A 21,371-nucleotide genomic window follows, 5' to 3' on the forward strand; every position below is an offset into this window, starting at 1 on the left:
GACATAGGTCAATAGGCTGACTCATAAGGAATGGGAGAGGGGTCTCCAGTTTGCACGCACATTGTCACAAAATGCTAAATACCAATACATCCAAAATAACATTCTACACAAAGCTTATCTCATGCCGACGAGGCTACATAGGGTGTTTGGATGAAGGCTCGTCTGGTGTACCCACTCCCTCCGCAAGATGGGCCTTTGCACAATACCCACCCAGGACTGTCCACAACAAGTCTCCCCCACCTTCCGATTCATACATGGGCCTGTGCCCCCTGCACCCATCAGAAGAGCATGTGTTAGAAGTAAAGTGTGGGGGCAGTACAGTCAAATAAAACGGAGTTGGGAGAGACACCAAGGCAAGAGGCAGATGTTTCCAGAGCCCAGACTGCGTCATGTTTCCTCTCGTTGGGAATGTGTGAAGAAGCGTTGGGATTAATTGGGAAGGCTAACCCCTCCCACCTTAACTTATTGCAGTGTTTATACAGCGTTCTCAACAGTGTGCGTTGTGACAGGAGCCAAGGAGTTGTCTTCTTGCAACACAACAATACGTCGAATATAAGAGACATGCAAGCCACACTGCCTCAAATAATTATGCTAGCACAGACAGACACATAACACACTCTGAGGCATTCACACGGAGAAACATCACACATAAACAAAGATACAAATATGCATGAACATATGTAAACACTTGGGGGCAGATGTATCAACCATTTTGCGACTCGCAAAGGCCTTTGCGACTCGCAAATGGTTGTTTAGCATTTTTTTGAATGTAACAAACAATCGCAAATTAAGAAATCGCAAAAATTTGCGATTCCTTAATTTGCCATAGCATTTAAGGAATCACAAATTTTGCGATTCCTTAAATGCTATGTATGATGCATTTTTCTTTTGTGAATTTGTGTTAAGGAATCGCAAATTACCACCAACTTGTAGTTGATGGTAATTTGCGAAGTCCTCAACAAATGCACAAATTTGCATTTTTTAAGGTGGCATGTGACACACATACATGTCCATAGGGCATGTATGTGCGCCATATGCACACACATGTTCATTTCAGGGGTGCAGCAGGGTGTCTTTCAGACACCCCTGCACCCTTGAAATAATTCTCAAATTGCGATTAGCAAATTGCGAATTCGCAATTTGAGAATTAGTTCAAAATCACTCCTATGGGCCTCCTGGCCCATAGGAATGCATGGGGAATTATTCCTTATTTGCGAAATCGCAAAATGCGAATTCGCAAATAAGGAGGTGTAAGGAATCACAAAAAAATAGCGATTTTTTTTTAATACATTCCATTTTGCGATTTCTAAATAGCGATTCCTTAAAAATCGCTATTTAGGAATCGCAAAATTGAATCTTGATACATCTGCCCCTAAGCTACATAAACAGGAGTATATCACACGCACACATACAAGCTAGCACCCACCTGTACTGACACAGACACAAACAAATAACCAAACATGGACGCACACCCCACGCACAAAGAAATACATTGACTCAAAAAGTAACATACACTCATAGAAATACAAATGCACACATGGACACAAACCCATACCAAGACGCACACACACTGGCGCAGCCACATGTACATGGGCACACACCATATACAAAGAAACACACATAATAACACAGCCACACATACACGGGCACACACTATACACAAAGACACTCTCCCACGTACATTCACATATACGCGCGCACTCGATGTTGGCAGTTATTCAATTGAAATACAAGACCCAGTAAATTGAAGCAGATTATGCTTTTTGATCAAAAAAAATGATGATGAAACAAAAAGTTTATGTTGGATAATGGTTGAACGGTAGGCCAATGGAAAATGAAGTACACACCACCCCTTGTCTGTATCTAATGCCCAGTGGTCTTGAGTCATTGTGGATGCAACAAAGGGACAGGTTATGGGCAGGACGAAGATCCCACATACGAGTGTCAAATGCGCTATTTGGCAGTGATGGTGTGGGTGCGCAATTAAAGTGTGTGTGGCGCAGTATTAGCTGAGCTCATTTGGTTCTGGAAATGGTGCTGAAAAAAGAGCCCTTGTAAATGCATGCAGGGTCATCTTTACAGGGTACCCTGTGTACACAGCTTCTCTCCTTAAGAGAACAGACATTCTTCCTTACAAATGGGGGCCAGTGGTTGGTGTGCAGTGAAAGGAGCGGCCTTGCTTCAGAGTGAAGCCAGGATGGCTGCACTCGGTTGTGTAAGGCAGCGCAGAAGAAACGAACCGTGTAAATAAGATGCATGCGTGGAACATGTTTAAAGGGTACCATTTGAAGAAGGGGGTTATCTCCTTAAGGGCAGACCCCCTTAGCAAATAGAGCCCAGTGGTCAGGCCTTTCTTCAGAGTGGGGACGGGCTAGAGCCCTCAGTTGTTGTGTAAAGCAGGGCTAAAGTAAGGAACTTTGTACATGTGTGCCAGGGATGTGTTTTTGGGCTACACTGTGGACACGGAATCTCTCCTTAGGAATATGTCATTCTTTACCCAATAATATCTAGTTGTCGGTGCACAGTGAAAGGCGTGGCCTCCCTTCAGTGTGAGGCGCAGATGCTTGTGTAAAGCAATACTGAAGAAAGTGTTTACGGGGTCCCCTCTCTCCTTAAAGCAAATGTTTTTCATTTTTGGGGTACATTCACCTCCCAACAGACTCCCACACATACAAATGCCTTACAATACACCACACTCTTCTCTGTGGGCATACTTCAACAAGTGCTTCGAAGGGGCAGTCTGTCACAAGGTGGCCCTTTGCCAGTGCTTAAATTGTCACTAAAGAGGTGCCAGGGCTCTTATTAGGCGGCAGATTTTTATAAAATGTTCGTTGTTTGCCTTCCTAATAAACAGCATAGTATGTGACTCGCAACTCATACATACATCTGCTTCCAGACGTGCCTTTTATGCACATCCATATGTACCCCCAATGGCCATATCTACCTTGGCTGCGACTTTTCTGCTAGGATGTTACCCCACCCAAAGTCAGCGCCCGGTGCGAATGCACCGCCCTAGAGCCACCTTGCTCAAGGGTCCTGTGACCTCTGTGACAGAGTCACTGTCACTCTATGGTGCGCTGCTTCATAGGCCTGCCTGCAAGACTGGAGGTGATCTTCGGTATGGATTGTGGTTGACAGGCCTTTACGTTTAACCCATAGTTGCCACCATTAGGGCATGATGGTGCAAAGACACCAGCGCTTCTAAGGTATAGCAAGGGAATGTGCTCCCTCAGTAGAGTGGTCTGGTCATGAAGGCTGAACCTGGTTCCCCAGTTCCCAACTCGGCAGCTTTGACCATAGTGCCACATCCTCTCCTCCACTGAACACCATACTGCTCCACTGAGAGACACTCTCACTGCCTTCAGCTACAACCCAATTGTGGCCCGCTATAAACTTCTGGATGCAACACAATTCAAATTACGCATTAGACGAGAGTAATATGCTGCCTAAAGAAAAGTTACAAAATCATGGAGAAAGCAAATACTCATAAGGAATGCAAGTTTAAGTAAAGCATGTGAAATGTTAGCAGGAACAACATGGTTACCTTGACGCTTTTAAATTAATTGTTCAGATATCAGTGAGTGCTTTTGCCAGCGGCAGAGCAGAAGTGGACACTGTCCTTGTCTTCTCTGGGCAAGAAGGAAGAGACAGAGTCCTTTTCCTTCTCTACCCGCCCCGCCCCGAACTGTCATGAATGCCGAGCCAGATCTGTGGGCCTTGGCTATTTCTGCCATCCTGAGACACATGTTTAAAATAAAAAATCTGGGGAATAGAATCTATCACATTAAAGAAGTAGACTCACAGGAAGGCTGGTTGGGGCACTGCTAATTGATCTGTTAAATTCTGGCCTGCCTGCTCAGTGCTGTTCATGAATATTATATCTCTGACGCATAGCATTTTAAATTTTAAGGCACAGTTGCATGCTCTCATATGTTAGACAATTTTAGTGTGCTGGTGCTGCCTCATTGGCAGTGTACCTCAATTGCAGTATTGTCAGAGGGCTGCTAGAATACGGGACTAATGCATTTTAATGCGGTGATGCGGACACTAGCATTAAAATGTGATTGTCAAAAGCCTGATGCGGCCCTACCCTAACCCAGCCCTGAAACTGCGAAAAGTAAAATTATAATAACGTTATTATAATTTTATTTTTCCTGCTCAAAGAGAGCATTGTTTAAAGTTTTCATGTTAATCACAGTGCCCATCATGAGCTGAAATCAACATAAAAACTTGAACAAATGCACACAATCACCCTGCAGCCCAGCTCTATTAAGAAAAGAAATGCAGCAACATAGCTGCTAAGGTTTCAAATTGATATGTGGGACGGTTTCAAACCTGCCTTAAAACCGTTCACGAGTATCTGTATGTGAGGAAATGCACAGTCCTTTCACTTTATTAAGCAAACGTTTGGAGTGATATTTAGCGCTGCGCCCACGCGCGCGCCTGGTTACTGGCGCACACAGACTAGGTTGCAGCGCACATAGACCTTACACTGCCGCACACAGAGGAAAAAAATTAGAGGGAACATTGGTGGCGGAGTGAGCTAAAGAACGGTGATGGATTAAACCCAGATCAGTTGACTGGGGGTGAGTGTTTGTATTGTCAACGCTCCGTCCATCACCACCTTTGGTTTTTCTTTGTAAATAATGCAGCAGGTTTTGGAATTGTGGGCAGGCAAGTGAAGCCAATAGAGTTCTATCGGGACTCTGTGACATCATGGTACAGGATGTTACCACCATCCAGATGTGAGAGTGCTTGAATAGCAGTTCTGAAGTTGCTTTCTGGTAGAAATAGTCTCACTTTCTTTAGAATAGAGAGGTGATGTCAGGATGTCTTTGTATTTTTTGGCAGTGTGTTTCTTAAGGATGAACTTGTTGTCCGGAGTGAATCCAAGAAACTTGGCATTTGATCAAAATTGGGCTTCTAAACTATCACAGTCCATTTCATAGAACCAGGTCTGTACTGTTTCCTGTTTGTTGCTCTTGTTAAAGAACAGGAATTCTGTTTTTGTTGACTTGAACTTCAGGTAGGGCTGGACATACAAATCAGGATGATGTTCCTACAGTGCTTGAATGACTGAGGCAAAGGAGACTTAAGTAGAGTTGTATATCATCGGTATATTGGTGAATTTTGATGATGTTGCCAGTGAGTAGAGATTTTGTAGGTATCAAGGACCCCCTGATATGGATCGTACTCCTGGGTCAGGGGAAACAATTATTGTGTAAAGGTATCTACCCAGGCAGACAATTAAAACAGAAAACTGGCTATTTCAAAAAAACATATTCATAAACACATAATCGATAAAATTAAAGCAATGGACTGGAATGATATCAAAAGGTTAGTTTTTAATATAAATATAAAAGATGTATGATACATGTGATTCAATAAAAGAGGTTACATAATACGAGTAAATGTTACTTCATCGGGCTTTTCATTAATAGATATAAAGCAGACATATCGATACACATAAAAAAAGGGGGGGGGCTTTTTCTTAAAAATAAATTCTCAAATTTTATGAAAAATAAGGCTGTGTGTCAACGCGTTTCGACAAAGTCATTTGTCTTCATCAGGACAGATCAGTATTCAGCCATTTTTTCTAAATAAAATAAGATAAAACAAAATAACATTTAAATCACAGTGCATTGCTATTTCTTGTATTTACATAGATAGAACATGATTCAGTTGTAAGAAATTTTTCTTTTTCTTTTTCTTTACCTAGCCAGACTTATATTGTAGTACAAATTTGATTGAGGACACAAAGTTGGAAAACACTTACATATTTCATAGACGTAATAAACAAACGTACATCACAGTATTATTAATAACGGAAATATTCCCAAGAATATATGTTCGAGAGAAATTGGCGTAACATTTTAGGAGTCTTATATTTCAAAAAGATACCTATAGTTCTAAATAAACAGAGTAAGCTATTACAAAAGGCTTTATTCAATCTATCTCACCTGCATATAATTTTTTAATGGTAGACAACCTATCTTAAAAAAGTAAGAAAAGGCGAATTTGACTAGAAGTTAATTTTATTGATGAGACAGATTTATTGTGCATATGCTGGACTATTTTGGCACGATGTCTTATTTAAAAAACAAAGGTTAATAAAATGTGGTTAAAGAAGATCTGATTCTTTTAGAATTTATATTGCGTCAACTGGAAGATCAAAAAATGATCGATATGTTATATGGGTAGACGGACTCAAAAGAGCCTACATCGATTTATTTGAATTTAATTACCAAATATTCTTACCTAAAAAAGAAGAAGTTATGAACCAATAGGTTCGTGGTAGATGAAGGGAGTAAGGCACCTCTCCTCTAATATCCGGAGTCGGTATGTGATAACTGTTTAAAAAGAAAAAATTACGATGTATAAAGTCCTATACCAGTTTACTAGGTGTTTCAAATTTCTCCTTATCTCAGTTAGGCGTTCTTTTAGGTGATATTCTTACCTGTTTAAACAGTAATCACTGCTTCCATCTTACTACTACCTACAAATACTTTTCATCGTCTTTAAAAGCGAGGGAAACCGTTCTCCGTTATTTTCATTAAAAGCGAGTGTTACAGTTGGTAAAGCCGGTTATTCGTTTAGCTAGAAGAAAATATCATTTTGTGTCAATAGCTGTTGAAAGGATTACTTAAAAGGTCTAAAATACCTTCTTTTTGCTAGTGTTTACCTTTCGCGGAGAGCTCAGGGAAACGCAGGAAAGGGCGGAAACCGTGGTATGTCTTTGCTCCGCTTTCGTTTAAAAAGGCGGCTGTAGTTCAAAGGCGGCTGTAGTTCGAAATGGATGCCTGTTGAACGCGACAACGCCCGCTGTATAGAAAAAAGGGGAGGGCCAAAACCACTCGGTTAAAATTAAAATAGAGGTATGATGGGGGCAGTCTTAAACAAAATTCCGTTTAGGCAATACGGAATTGCGTGCTAACAGTGCAAAGGTTGTGCGGAGCTTAGCGAGTTCTTACCGATATGATATGCGCGGAGTTCGAAGCGTCTCTGCCTCCCTCAGTAGTTCGTGTAGAAAAGGATGATTACGTGTAGTCCTTTTACCACTGCTATTTATTTCCTGAGTAGGCTCCGCCCTTATTTAAAGCAATACTTTCTTTAAATAAGTACTGACTAAATATCGGATCATCGTTTTGGGGTTTAAATATCAGTGTAATCATTTTGGGATTTTATAGAGAAAAGGGCATTATCAGGGTAGAAAAACTATTTTCCATTACATGTGATTATCGCAATAATCTGACCAAATTCTCAGTGGTGTCATATTATTGCGTTTTCCCACGGCAAATCTTGGTTTAATCCGTGGTCGAAAGTCCCAAGGGTAAAGATCCAAAAGACCTCTCTTTTTCTACGGATATCATCTCCTTGGTTTTGCTGCACATGGATTTTTTCTAAAATGCGCCATTTCAATTCTTCAGGTTTGTGTTTATATTCTATGAAATGGTTTACCAACGAAGCTGTGATCTTTTGTGTTTTAATAGCTGACCTATGTTCAGTTAGCCTGGTCTTTATCATGCGGGACGTCTCACCCACATATCCAAGATTACACGGACATATGAGTAAATACACAACATTTTTTGTGTTGCAGGTCCAAAATTCTTTTGCTTGAATCTTTGTCTTGTTGAAATCCATTGTTTCGCCTATTATAATGGTATCACAGGATTGGCAGGAACCACAGCGTGAGGTGCCCTTGATGGCATTTGCTCCATCAATTGATTTCTGAATAAAGGGAGTACTAATAGTATTGCCTTTATGCCGAGAATGGACCACTTGATCTTTTAGGTTTTTGTTTCGCCTATGGGCAAACATGGGTTTCTGTAGTTTATTCTGCCAGTGAGTAGAGAACAACGGCTCCATGAAGAGTAGAGGGGACCTTATGGAAACTCGGAGTACTCCGCAGGGAATGGGGATGTTTTCGGACCTGGAGGTGCCCACATACAGAAACTGTATGAGGGGGACTAGTGAAGACACTGCCAGTGAATTCCTTTCGAGACTCCAGGGTGATTATGAAGATGGGTTGACCTACTGTATCGAAAGCAGCCGAGGGGTCCAGCAATATCCAGTTAGGAGTTTGTTTCATGGCTCTGTCTGGAACTGTTGTTTTTTTTTTCAGTTTGGGTAAACTAGATCTGTATATGGGGGCAGACCTCTCTCTATGTTAGAATGTTGATGAACAAGACTGGTAAGGAGGTAATAGTTATGTATTAATCATATCTCTATCTGTGTATACATTTGAAAAACATAGTTGTGAAAACCTCTTTCTGTTTAGGTGGGTGCAAGATATACACGGATTTGTTGTTCCAGATACCACAGTCGCTGAGGGATGCCATGAGCTAGAACAACTTTTTCCAATGTTAGAATATGTAATATATTAGAAAGTACCATTGTACAAAGTTGAAAAGTGAATTTGTTAGAATAGTGCCATTAACTTTTGTCTGAATAGTTAATAGTGGAAGATAATTATCCAGCGTGCCTTGATTGTGCCTTTACGAGAAAAATGAGCTGTTCATTAACACTTCTATTCTTTTTTACAAGGGTCTAGTATCGATGGCATCATTGATTCACTTAGAAGTCAGAAAATTGCAGTGGAATTAATGAACGGAAGTGATTACCTTGGCGTCTCCCCGCACAATGCAGCTTTAAATGTCTTCTACTCAGAAAAGGTATAAATGACATAGTGGCAGCAGCAGGTTCAGGGATGTGAGAAGAGAACGTTAAACCTGCCCCGAGTTTTCTTTTCTCATTCTATTGACATTACCTCAATACCCCTTTCTCTTCCTTGATTTTATTTCATGTTTTAATTATGCTTCCTATGTCGCACTATTATGTAAACCTCAAATAATTAATATGGACGACTTAATTAACTAGCTGTTTGCCTAAACAATGACGGAGTGGTTTCATTCTCTGAGATCTCAGATAATAATCCTGTGTCTAGTCTCAAATGCAGAGCTCTTCTTTTCAATGCAACTCAGAGGGTAAAAGAAACGACCTACAACTACATGTGTTTTAAAAAATCATACTAATGCTTTAAATGACCCGCAGTGTGGACATCATGATATCATTGCAATCTCACTTATACTGGCCTAGCAAAGCCACAAGCAAACTGCAACAGGTGCAGAGTCAGGCACCTGAAAACGTATCAGCAGAAATCCTTTACTAAAGACATAGTCACATGCTGTTATTAAAGGGGTCTGCATGTGTCAAACATTCTTTTAGTTAAATTGTAACCCTGTGCCCTGGACACATACAAACGGTTGTCGACAACCTATCGATCACCATAAGCCTTTCTCCAAAGTCCAAGAACGAGTTGCTCTCATGTTGCAGTGAAGCTGGGTTTTGCCATACTTGTATGTTAACAACCACAGAGCACCTTATAGATCCCCAGGATATCAGTTAACATTATCTGCAAACGTTTTTTAAGGCCTCTGACGTGCATGTGAAATTAAATGTTAGTGATATAGAAAGTTCCGTGGGTGTATAAGTAAATGAATCCAGTGCTCCTGTCGGCTATTTTGCCGCTTCTTCGCTATGTTCTGTGCTGTATAATCGTCCATGGTTGATAATCCAGAGGCTCCAAAATGAATGTTTTAGAACCTTACGAAACCTTCTCAAGGGTTGTACAGAGGGAAAAAGATTCGAGTGAGACAGTTTCGGGATTTGTGAAGAGGTTTTTTGCCCACTTCTGAGAAATGATGCTCCCAAAGATGACAGATTATTGTTAATCTGCAATTTTTCACACTTGACGTAACAGGAACCATACAACATATCTGCTTTACCCAGAAATCAGCAAATAACATTTATTTTTGGCTGATGTGTATTATGCGCATCTTTGATATAGCGCCCTCTTTGAGTAGCCTGACATAAGTTGCACAAAATCTATTTGTTTTGGAAGAAATACATCAAAGGCTTCCTTTTATTTTTTATTGTTTTAGTCCTGTAGTGTAAATAAATATGAGATTATTTATTTAGACTATTATCTCGCTCTATCTCAATTTTTTGATCCTCCTCACACCTGTCCCCCAGGAAAAGTGGGAAAAATGATTCGACCAGTTCAACCTCATATGGTCGCAAACCTCAAATGAGCCTTGTAAGAGAGTAGTTTTCCTGAATGTTAAAGAATACATTGGGAAAGGAAGGAATGTCACCTTCCTGATAATAACAGTTTTATATTTAACAGCATAGCTGTTAGGCTCCTCATGGGACTTTTGTGGAGGCAAGTATGCTGGGGCCTGTAATATGTACATTTGTTCTTAGCATTTGCCATCAGTTGCATATCCTGCACCATACAACCTTTATACCTTAGTTGCAAACAAATACCAACCAGGGCCACAGGTAAAATGTAGGGAAGACACGAGAGAAATCACATTTTTCTTTTTTACTTTTTACGTATCCAGCAGTCTCATAACTGTATAGAGAGGTGGTGACTGCTGTAGTTGTAACTCGTGCACATTTTCGATGTTATTTTTACACTTCATTTATTGTAATTTTACCCTTTAAGGCCAGTCAAATTTGTGTTGCAAGGATTACTGCAATATTGTCTTAATTATCTCACTGTAACTGTTCTACATTGGTCTTTTAACTTTAAATCGTACCTTTTAATTTCTGTAGTCTTACACCTTTGAAGCTGTATTCAACAGTACCATGGTGCACTCGTTGCCAGTGTTAGTAAACGTCATCAGCAATCTTATGCTTAATAGCCTGAATAGCACCGAGTCCATTCACGTCTGGAGCAACCCGTTCTTTCAAGTAAGTGATTCGTAAGCCATAGTCTGTCATAATTTAATTCCCCTTGATATTTTTTGTTGTTCAGATATTACCAATAGATGTTTCTGATGTCTTTTTTGAGTCTCATTCAGGCTGCCATTGTTTACTTTGTTTGAAGCTACAGTTTACTTTTGATCTTCCTAAATCTTAAGCTTTATTATCGGGCTGCTTCTTTCAGAAGACTTGCAGTTCCCATTCCACCTTTCCGAAGAGGACAATGTAACTTCTCTATTTGAAGTTCTGAATATAGTGAAAAAATCATGTTAACTGTATTTGGGTTTAGTTGTCATAAAATATTCATAGTTAGATGTTAATATATTTTATTAAATGTTGGGCGTAATCTTCTAACATGGGAAAACACACTCCTACACAACATAGTCCAAGATCTGACTTTAGGTACTTGTAAGGTTCAGGCTGTCCAAATAATGGGCGAAAATATTGTTTGTGGAAAGTCAAATTTAACGTGCTCATTTTAAAATGTATTTTCTAACTTTTTTCTTTAATGGAAATTGCTTTGGTCACTTTGATTTGAAGTAAGATTGAACTAATTAGGATTAATTTTCTACTTGTTAACAGTTGGGTTCACGTTCAGAGGTCATTTATTATTGGAGGACAGAGGACTTTGCAAACGTATTCGTGTACCTACAGAAAGCACTGCTGCCTTCAATCTTAAAGATATATTAATATAGTATGAATCACAGTTCTTTCATCAATAACCAAACATAAAAAAATTGAATGAGCCATCTCCTGCCTGTGTTGTTTTTTAAGGGCGTTGGTATATAATTCCATTTTATGTAGAATGCCCGTTTAACCCTTCTGGGCAGACGTGCCTCATGAAATAAACGCAAATTTGCATCAGAAATCATTTTGATATACCACGTCAAATCGATAGCCTGGTAGCTACATTTGAGTCAGTGAAAAGACCCACTCATTGTGTGGAAATAGCACGCAGTGTTTTTGGATATTGAACACACTATTTTGTTTTATGATGAATGACTTACATACTGAGCTCATTTCGCAAATGAAAAGGAAGGAAATGCACATACATAGGTATGCTTCTGTATATTGCTGAATTTTTCAAACAGTTAAACTAATGTTCCTGGAAAATAGTTTCTTGGAAACTTCCAGGAATACTCTAACTATGCCTGCCTATTTATGTATACCCAAATGTACTTGTCTACATTTTTGCATATGGGTATGGTACTCTGAAGTGCACACTCTTTTGTTTACAGTATCTTATATGGATACTGTCCACATTCATGATTGCTCTTGATCAAAGCATTAACAAATAAAAGGTTGATATGAATGAACATAGTTGAAGGATTCATCTGCATTTAAGGTACACTATTAAATAGCCCGACACAGTCCATGAACCTTTATCAATATCGTCTTCCTTCTCTAACTTCCACTGTAACTCGTGGACCACGAATAACCCACTATTCTTCTTCTCACATACTGTTTTCAATATCACACACATGCATGTTTATTTGTGATTCCTCATATAAATCTAGTGCCATGAGTTGGCTTCCTCAGATTAGCTAAGAATGTCGGAGGGATGCTGAAAGCAACACTGAAAAAGGTAAGAACAAGTCTAGTAGTCCAAACATTTAAGCCGAGTGCAGCAGCTGGTGCATCAGCACTCTTCTGGGAATCACAGAGGCACGTGAAGGCAAATAACTAAGTGAAACTTGAGAGATATACCCCCAAACCGTGCCATTTCGCTTGTGAATGACGAGCATATCTTAGGTGTCTTTCTTGAGGCACCTCAATCATAAAGGGAGCAGCACCCTTTTGAGGAATTGACACCTAGTAGAGGAGAGGTTTGTGGTGTGGGCAAAGGATATTTGCATCAGTGTATTAAATGATCAGCTGGTGTATTGTATCGTCAGCAGTGATGCCATGGCATGTAGTCTAAACATAGGTTGAAGATAAGGCAGATGACATAGCCGTAGACCGATTTCAGCCTGCCCACTGTTTTGTTGGACTACACGGCACAGTTTCAATTGCAGTGGTTGCTCCTTGACTTGTAATCTGTTGGTTTGTCTATTTGAAAGGGAGGTTTTGTGAAGTGGTCTCAGGTGTTAAAAGGCTAACTTTTGAACATCATTCCTTCACTGCAGTAATGGCATGTAAGCACACAACTATAAACCCTGGTCATGAATAGAGGTGTACAAAAATACGTATACAAGTGCACACTCTCACAGGCGCTCACTATATTCAATACACTACCTCTACTTTGCAGAAATAAAAGAGAGTCACATCTTCTGCTTTTAACAAGGTTTGGCCACTAATGATCCATTTTACCTGATGTCTCAAAAGAAACTTTCCTGCTATTGACAACTGTCTGCTGTCAGCCTTCTCTGCTACTGACAGTTATCAATTGCCAATCAACCTCCATCTCTACTCTTTCCTCACCCTTATTCAGTACCTTGCCACACCAAATATGCACAGTGTTCACTATACATCTCTACACGGAGAGGATGAGTTAAGACAGAAAACCATTGACACCAAAAGTTATGTTCTCTTTCTAGATTGTGTGCTCCTTCATATACATGTACACTCATTAATGGCCTCAGATTAGGGGTGGGCGGAATATGCGTACTCGCGCTACGCAAAGCTCTACGAAATGGTAAAAAATCTCCGCAAGCACGTGCAGTGTTCCGCAAACACGCGGAATTGCTTGTTCTGCCCGTTCGCAATGCTTTTTTCCTGTTCGCAAACGCTGTTTGCTTGCTCGTGGGTAATATCTTGCGAACAAGCATTTTGAAAGAGCAAACAAGCAAAAAATTATGCGAAGTCGCTGATCGCAGCGTGCGCGCACACACACACACACACACACACACACACACACACTCACACACACACACACACACCCTTTGAGATGATGGCAGCCGCACCGGAGTACTTCACAGGTCTTTAAAAGACCATTTACATGTTAAGAAGGCTTTGTTTATTTTTCACCCCATCATCTCCACATGGCACCTGTGAGATAAGGTGCACTGGAGAGAAGTAGTGGATAATCAAGTATGTAAGGGAGTGTGTTGCAGAGTCCGGGGTTATGTGGAGGTAGTGATGAAGAGGGATTCTCACTGAATACTCGCACAGAGTCAGTCCAAGATGTGTCACTTGCCTGATAGTCCCACCTCAGAAACCTCCTCTTCCCATCAAAGGAACTTTACATGGAAAAAACATTTTGTGAGAGTGATAATATCTAGAAAGGGATTTGGAAAAGAGTGCGTTTTACTGGGCCTTGTAAGACGAAGAAGAGATGAAGGAGGGCCCTGAAGCAGGTCTGCCCTGCCCAGACATATATGCGACAAATCGAGCCCACAGTGGCCCACCCAAATGCCCCCTCGGCCCACCCAAATAAAAATTCCTGGAGCCGGGCCTGGCATGCACTGCAGCCGGAAGCTGTGCAGTGCCACTGAGGGAACGTGAACAACAGCACTGTCAGGCAATGCACTGCCGACAGCAGGCTACGGGCCTGCCTGTGTGCGGGGCCGCACCAAGGAGGGCAGTGACCACGGCAGGTAAGTGAGTCCCCTGCCTTGTAGAGCGAGCAGGGTATAAATGATATTTCTGATGCCCAAATCTCTGGGATTTGTAGAGAACATTCTGAGGATGACTATTATGCAAAGAAATTATAGGATATTCATTTTTAAGTGGCCCAAATATCAAAGTGGAAATTGGGCAAAATTCACTAATTTAAAAACAAAATTCTGCATTCTGAGCAGCTTTTAAAGTGCCTTAGGCTTCAGTAATGCATCCATTTTTTTTTAAAACCATTTTTATTTGCATTTTTTTCATAACTAAACAGTACAGTCATTTCAGTAGTAAAGTTCACATATCTCCCCTCTACTCCCGCCTCCCCCCGCGTCATTGCCCAATTTGATGCAAATAGTTCCAGAATGAAAAAGACCACTAGGTTGACACTCCACAATATCATCAACAGTCTAATCTTCACACAATCCCTCTTTATCCCACTATGTGCCTCCCGCCTTACCCCATTACAACCCACCATCCAAGCCATGATAATTTCTCCATTTCCCCCAGACTTTGCGAAACTTCCTAGGGCATTCCCGTGCTTTATATGTGACTCTCTCGGCCGCCATATATAAGTCTAGTCCTCTCCTCCATTCTTCTAACGATGGTATCTCCGGCGCCCCCCAATGTCTCGCTATATCCCTCTTGGCCACTACCAAAGCCAGTACCAGAAAGGCCAGCAGGGGACGTGTCTTAATCTACATCATTTGTCATGCCTAATAGGGCCAGCTTGGGGTCAATTTGAATTTGGCTCTCCAAGACCGCATTTAGTTCCGTAAAAATGTCTGACCAGTATCCCTGTATTTTAGTGCATGACCACAGGACATGGAAGAAATCCCCCCTGGGGTCCCGGCATCTTAAGCACCTTGCATCATCTATCCTCCCCATTTTCTGGAGCCGCATCCTATCGAAGTAAGTTCTATGCAGTACATTGAATTGGATGAGACGGAGTCGGGATTTAACGGCCACCTCTCTAGGATGTGTTAACACTAGTTCCCAGTCAATGTCCTCCATGCCACCCACTCGGATGAATTGACTGGAGAGACGCTGCAGCGAACATCGTTATAACGTGTTGCCGATCCTGTAGGATATCTAAGGAAGATCGTGAGACTTGAGCCACTTCTGATATACATTTATATCTATCTGGGCGGACACAGTGAAGATATAAGAGTTCTCGAGATTTAAGCCGAGACGGTGGCACATACCCCACCCTCTTGGGTGGGTGTGTGGGTTGGCCGACGTTACTTGCCCTAGGTTGTGCCTGGGCCGTGAAGACTAGAGAATACCCATGTCCTGATGAAGCCTATATCTTCTGGCTGAAACGCGACCGCGACTGCGTCGACACCTGTTGCTTCGAACGGAGTCCCCTGTTAAAATTCAAGAAAGATTTGATTTTTTCATAGGTGCACCAACACAAATGTAGGTGCTGTTCTTTTGGGACTACCATTTTGTTGTATACTCCACTCTAATTTAAGAGGAGATACATATGTAAATTGGTGTGTATATATATTTTTATATATTTTTTGTCTTGAGGGTACAAAGAAGTGTGTTTTGATATTGTAAATGTTTTGTATATTTGTATATAATGTACATGTGATATGTTGTATATAGACTGTTATTTGTTGTGCCTCTCTGGCTGTCCGCCCATATATGTGTATATGAATTAATATATACTCATCCTGTGTATAACTCGTTAATCACAAGATAATTAATTGTTTCTTGTTCGAAAATTAAAAGTGGATTGATCCCTTCAGTACCATTCGTTTCTACTTTTTCATCCTTGGATGTCTCCTGCTCCGGTACGGGAGGGTGAGGTGGGTAGAACCCCTAACCATTTTTTCTACTCCATGCCACCCACGTCCGTTTCCCACTGCTGCCGAAGCTTGGCCAAATCACCTAACATGTTATTTGTGAGGGTTTTATATGTTAGAGAGACCGCCTTCTGCTGAATGTGCTCCTGGAGGAGCCTGCCTTCGAGTGGGGCAAAGTCTACCAGCTCAGCGGTGTTGATATTTTGGGCCCCCCAGGCATGTTTCAGTCTAGTGTATTTGTATCTCTGTGTGGGGTGTAGTCCGAATTCCGAGGTCAGTGCCGCAAACGACTTCAGTTGCCCTTTGGCAACTATATCTCCTAGGGTGGAGATTCCTATGTCATCCCATCGTTTACATCCTGTTAGTTTGTGGAGTTCCACCAGCCACGTGCAGTGCCAGATTGGCGTCTGTCTCAAGGGCTTCCTGTCCCATCCCGTGCGTTTCGTCGCAGCGTTCCAGGCAAGTAAGGTTAATTCGGTTGCCGGCAGGAGATGTCTCCGGCCAGTCCCCCCATACAGGTAAGAAAGTATGTGTCTGGGCGCTAGCTTGTGGCGCTCCAAAGCATAGGAGTGATGGGCGGCCTGTGCATGCAACCAATCGTTGATCGGGGCCAAGTGTTCCGCCCAGTAGTACGCCTCTAAATTCGGGAGCGAGATCCCCCGCTGTATTGGTGCCTTTGTAGCGTGGTCAATGCCACTCTAGGCTGTTTGCCCAGCCATATGAAGGCCCGTAAGTCTGCATGTATCTTGGAGAAGACTTTTGGGGGGAGTGGATAATGCTCATTTTGTAAGGCGTACAAGTACTTGGGGAGAATAATCATCTTGTACATTGCCGCGCGGCCTAAAAGAATGAGTGGGAGCAGTCTCCAACGGTCCATATCTGCTATGGAGTTCACCATGATGCGTTCTATGTTACGTTGGTACACAATGTTTCTATCGAGGGTGAGATATACCCCAAGATATTGAAAGCCCTCTGTTGTCGTCAATAACCTTCTTGAGAGGTCCGACCATGTTTCCCGCCCTGAGGGGTCATACAGAACCGATTTGTGCCAATTTATTCGGTAGCCAGCATAGCCACCGTTATTGCTCCAATTATTGGAACAGCTCTGGGATCGACGTCTCCGGCGATGTGACATACAGAAGTACGTCATCCGCATTGAGAGAAATTTTTTACTCGGTCATGTCTCCTTCGCTCATTCTAAATCCCCTAATGCCTGTGTTTTGGCGAATCCTAGTCGCCAGGATCTCAATAGTTAGGGCAAACAAAAGGGGGGAGAGCGGACATCCCTGCCTGGTCCCCCTCCTCACCCGGAACTCGCGTGACAAGACACCGTTCACCCTCACTCTGGCACTCGGCTCGGTGTACAGCAGCCGCACCCACTTCTGGAACCTCAGCCCGAAGCCAAATTTCTGTAGGACGCCTTCAAGGAGCGGCCAATGAACTGCGTCAAAGGCTTTTTCCGTATCAAGGGACAGGAACCAGTGTGGGTCTTCTCTGTCCCGAACCTCTTGCAGCCAGTTGTGAGTGCGCCGTAGGTTCATTCTGGTGGCCCTGTCCGGTATGAATCCCGTCTGGTCGAGGTGTATCAGCTGCGATATCACCATGCGGAGCCGCATTGCCAGGATAGTGGCCAGTAGTTTTGTTTCCATATTTAATAACGAAATGGGGCGGTAGGACGCACAGTCCTCTTTTGGTTTACCCTCTTTATGAATTGGGATAATGGTCGCCAGGGCCAGGTCTGTGGGGAGTCTCCCTTCCTGCAGGGCACCCTCATACAACCCCTTCAGGTGTTTCGCCAGTAGGTCCGCTGTACGTTTAAAAAATTCCGCTGGGAAGCCGTTAGGTCCCGGTGTTTTCCCCGGCCGCAGCTTGGCCAGGGCCTCAGAGATGTCGTCAAGGGTAATATCAGAGTCCATAGTTTTAGCGTCCTTAGCGGACAGAGTCGGGAGTTCGGTTTGGTCCATATAGTGCATGGCTTCTTCACGTGCCCCTAAATCCCTAGCCTCATAAAAGCTTTCATAATGGTCTACGAACGCCTTTGCTATGCGTGTATCCGATCTGAGGACTGCTCCCTGAGTGTCCCTAATCTGTTCCACCCATCTCTCTGCACGCTCTTTTTTGCTAAGCCATGCCAAGAGTTTACCTGATTTGTCCCCTACATCATACAGGCGATGTAGGGTGGCTAAGGCTTGGGTTTTCGCCTCTCCGGTCACTAGTTCCCTATACTGTGACTGTCTATCCGTGAGTCTCCTAAGTGCCACTGAGTCTCTGGAGGTCTGGTATTCCCTTTCCAAGGTTAGTATGTCCTGCTCTATTAGTTCAGCGTCGGAGTGAAGCTTTCTTCGTTCCTCCGCCAGTCTACTTTTCGCCCTATCTCTCATAACTGCCTTTAACGCCTCCCAAAATACCACTTTCGAGGTCACCGAGCCCTCGTTTTCGGCAATATAAACTTTTATATCCGCTCTCAGACCCCGTAGAACGTCTGGGTTCTGCAGATCCCAGGCCATCAATCGCAACAGTCGTGTGTCACCTTGGCGTTTCCCCCCCTGTCTGATCAGCAGTGGGGAGTGATCCGATACTCCTCTTGCTTTATATTCTGCTACGTCCTGCACTGTCAGGTATTGTCGGGACATAAAAACATAGTCCAGTCTCGAGAAGACCTTATGGGCGCCAGAGAAGTACGAGTAAACCGTCGATTCCGGGTGTAGCCACCTCCAGACGTCAGTAAGGCCTAGGTTAACCGACCATTGGGACAAGGGGGTCTGGGTCCCTTCTCTCTGTGACGTGCCTGTTCTGTCTTGCGTGACCTCTAAGATGTCGTTGAAGTCCCCCCCTACCATCTGTATGGTGTCAGCCGTTTCAAGCAGTATATCTGCTACCTTTTTTAATGTGGGTGCTTGGAGTTTCGGGGGAGCATAGACCGAGATAATGGTGTAGGAATGCCTGTTCCACGTCCCCTTGATACCCACGTATGTTCCCTGGGGGTCCGTCCATGTCTGGGTTATAGTAAACGGAGTGGTCTTTTTTAGAATGATGGCAACTCCTCTAGAGTCTGTTGTGTACCCCGCATGTGCTAGAAGTTTAAAGCGGCCTCTGGCTAAGAAGGCGCAATTGGTACCTTTAAGATGGGTTTCTTGTAGCAATGTGATGTCCGGGCCTACGCGTTTCAGATATGAGTTGACCAGTCCCCTCTTGATCTTGCTACCCAGGCCATTGACATTCCAGGACAGGACGCTAAGCCCCCTCCCGCCTTCCCCATGCTTGTCAAGGTCACCTAACATGATTTGGGTCCCGTGTAGTCAGGTAGGCAGTCCCCAGGTATGAGGCGGCCCGTGGAGTCACATATTGTGTACTGCTGCATTCTTGGGCATATCTAGAGGTGTGAGGATGATTTCCAGCGTGAAGGTGTAGCATGAGGCACCGAAAGATATGACTGCATTTAACCAACTTTTCCCCCCTCCCCCAACCAAACTCCCCCCAACAAAAACTGTTGCAACATTCCCCTCTCCTCCCTCCCCCTCCCCACCTTTCCCCCCCGTCCATCCCATCTGTGCAACTATTGACCAATAGGACTTTCAGGTGGTAAAGGTCTGTCGCCCACCCACTGAAACCCAAATTAAACTATTTCCAGGGTTCAAACTTGAGCCCCTGTAGGGTTAATCCTGTTGTGTGTGCCCCGTATATTGTGTCTCGTCTTGCCGGTGTCGAGCAAGACAGCAGGACCACCATCAATAACCCCATTAACAGTGATATGAGTCAATACTAAAAGAAAAGTGTTTGTAACTTGCGCGTCTCCAGCAGCGGAGTGCTGCTGTTACGGATGGCAGTTCCAGTCTTCCTCATGATTGGGAGTCTTATGTTTCGGTATCATGTTTGTCTGAGCCGCCGGTAGCTCCCTGCTCCATCCCTCGGATTACCTCGACCAGGGGGTGTGTGGAGCGATCCGTAGAGTCCTCCGCATCGGATATCTGTTCGTTTTCCAAGCTTTCCGTCTCGGCGCCATGTAGGTGAGCCAGACAGCCGAATCTGGTCCCCTGGTCCGACGGATCAGTTGTAGGGGCATCCCGGCCTCCTCTTCCCCGGCCCGCCGTATGAAGGTCCGGATAAGGTGACGATGATGGGTCTCGCCTCATTCTCGGGATTTGGGACCTTTGTGTCTTAGGTGAGTTCCTCCGGAAGTTTGCCGCCGCCATTTCTGTTCGGATTCTTCGGCCTTCCTCTTCGGCCTCTCGCAGTAGAGGGCGCTCCTCCAACCACTGCCATGCCTCCTCTGGTCGGTTAAAGAAGTGAGACTTGCCTTTGAATATCACTTTCAGTTTCGCTGGGAAGAGCAGCATGTACGAGATATGTAGGTCTCGGAGTTTCGCTTTGACCGAGTCATAGGATCGTCTCTGCTTCTGGACATCCTGGCTATAGTCGGGGAAAATCATGATGGTCGTGTTCTCCATTTTAAGTTCTCCTTTCCTTCTAGCGTCCCGGAGGATAAGGTCTCTATCAGCATAGTTAAGGAAGCGTGCAATTATCGGCCGTGGTCTTGCTCCTTCCGGCGGTTTCACCAGCAGCGCCCTATGCGCCCTTTCAATAACGAAGCAATTCGAAAACTGGGCCTGCGGGAATGTTGTTTGTAGCCAGTTCTGCAGGAAGGCCGCTACATCAGTCTTTACAATGCCCTCCCTAAAGCCTACGAAGCGGAGGTTGTTCCGCCTCGCCCTGTTTTCGGCATCGTCCACCCTCCACAGCAATTGTCTGTGGGATGCCTGCAACTCCGCCATTTCCTTACGGAGGGTGGTAATAGAGTCTTCCGTCTCACCAATTCTGGACTCCGCCGTCGTCACCCTCTCAGTCAGATTCCGGAAGTCTTGGCGTAATAGAAGGACTTCAGAGCCCACCTCGCCTATTTTTGTTTCTAGCGCCGCTCTAGAGTCCTTTATATCTGTTCTGGAGGCCAGGATCGCCTCCAGCAGCATGGCCGTGTCCATGTGTGTTCCCGGCAGTCCCTGGGTCGTCTCCCTTTGTGCCCTTGTCGTGGTGTAGCTCTCGATAGTTTCTGGTCTAGCCGGCCTTGCAGACGGGTCTCTCTTCCCCATTTTGTTTCTTGGTTACGACCAAAGTCTCTTGGGGATGTCAGACACGCCGGGGAGAAGGGTGGGGGGGTCGTCTCGTCTACTCCTATCCCCACAGCCCAGCAGGTGATAAGTCGGTCACGCGGTAGGGACAGGCCCGATGTCCGCAATCAATCACCTC

The 21,371-nt window shown here is 43.7% G+C and overlaps 1 protein-coding gene across 2 annotated transcripts in view; it reads left to right on the forward strand.

The window, feature by feature from the left end:
• The window catches only part of ABCA5 (ATP binding cassette subfamily A member 5), a 1,464,780-nt gene that overhangs the window by 769,816 nt on the left and 673,593 nt on the right, over positions 1-21,371 (forward strand). For both annotated transcript variants that reach the window (XM_078654285.1, XM_078654286.1), the window contains exons 21-22: positions 8,545-8,672; positions 10,618-10,755. In XM_078654285.1, coding sequence (XP_078510411.1) covers positions 8,545-8,672; positions 10,618-10,755 — 266 coding nt within the window. The remainder of the gene's footprint in view (positions 1-8,544; positions 8,673-10,617; positions 10,756-21,371) is intronic.

Source organism: Lissotriton helveticus, chromosome 7, assembly GCF_964261635.1.
Source record: "Lissotriton helveticus chromosome 7, aLisHel1.1, whole genome shotgun sequence".
Lineage (NCBI taxonomy): Eukaryota > Metazoa > Chordata > Amphibia > Caudata > Salamandridae > Lissotriton > Lissotriton helveticus.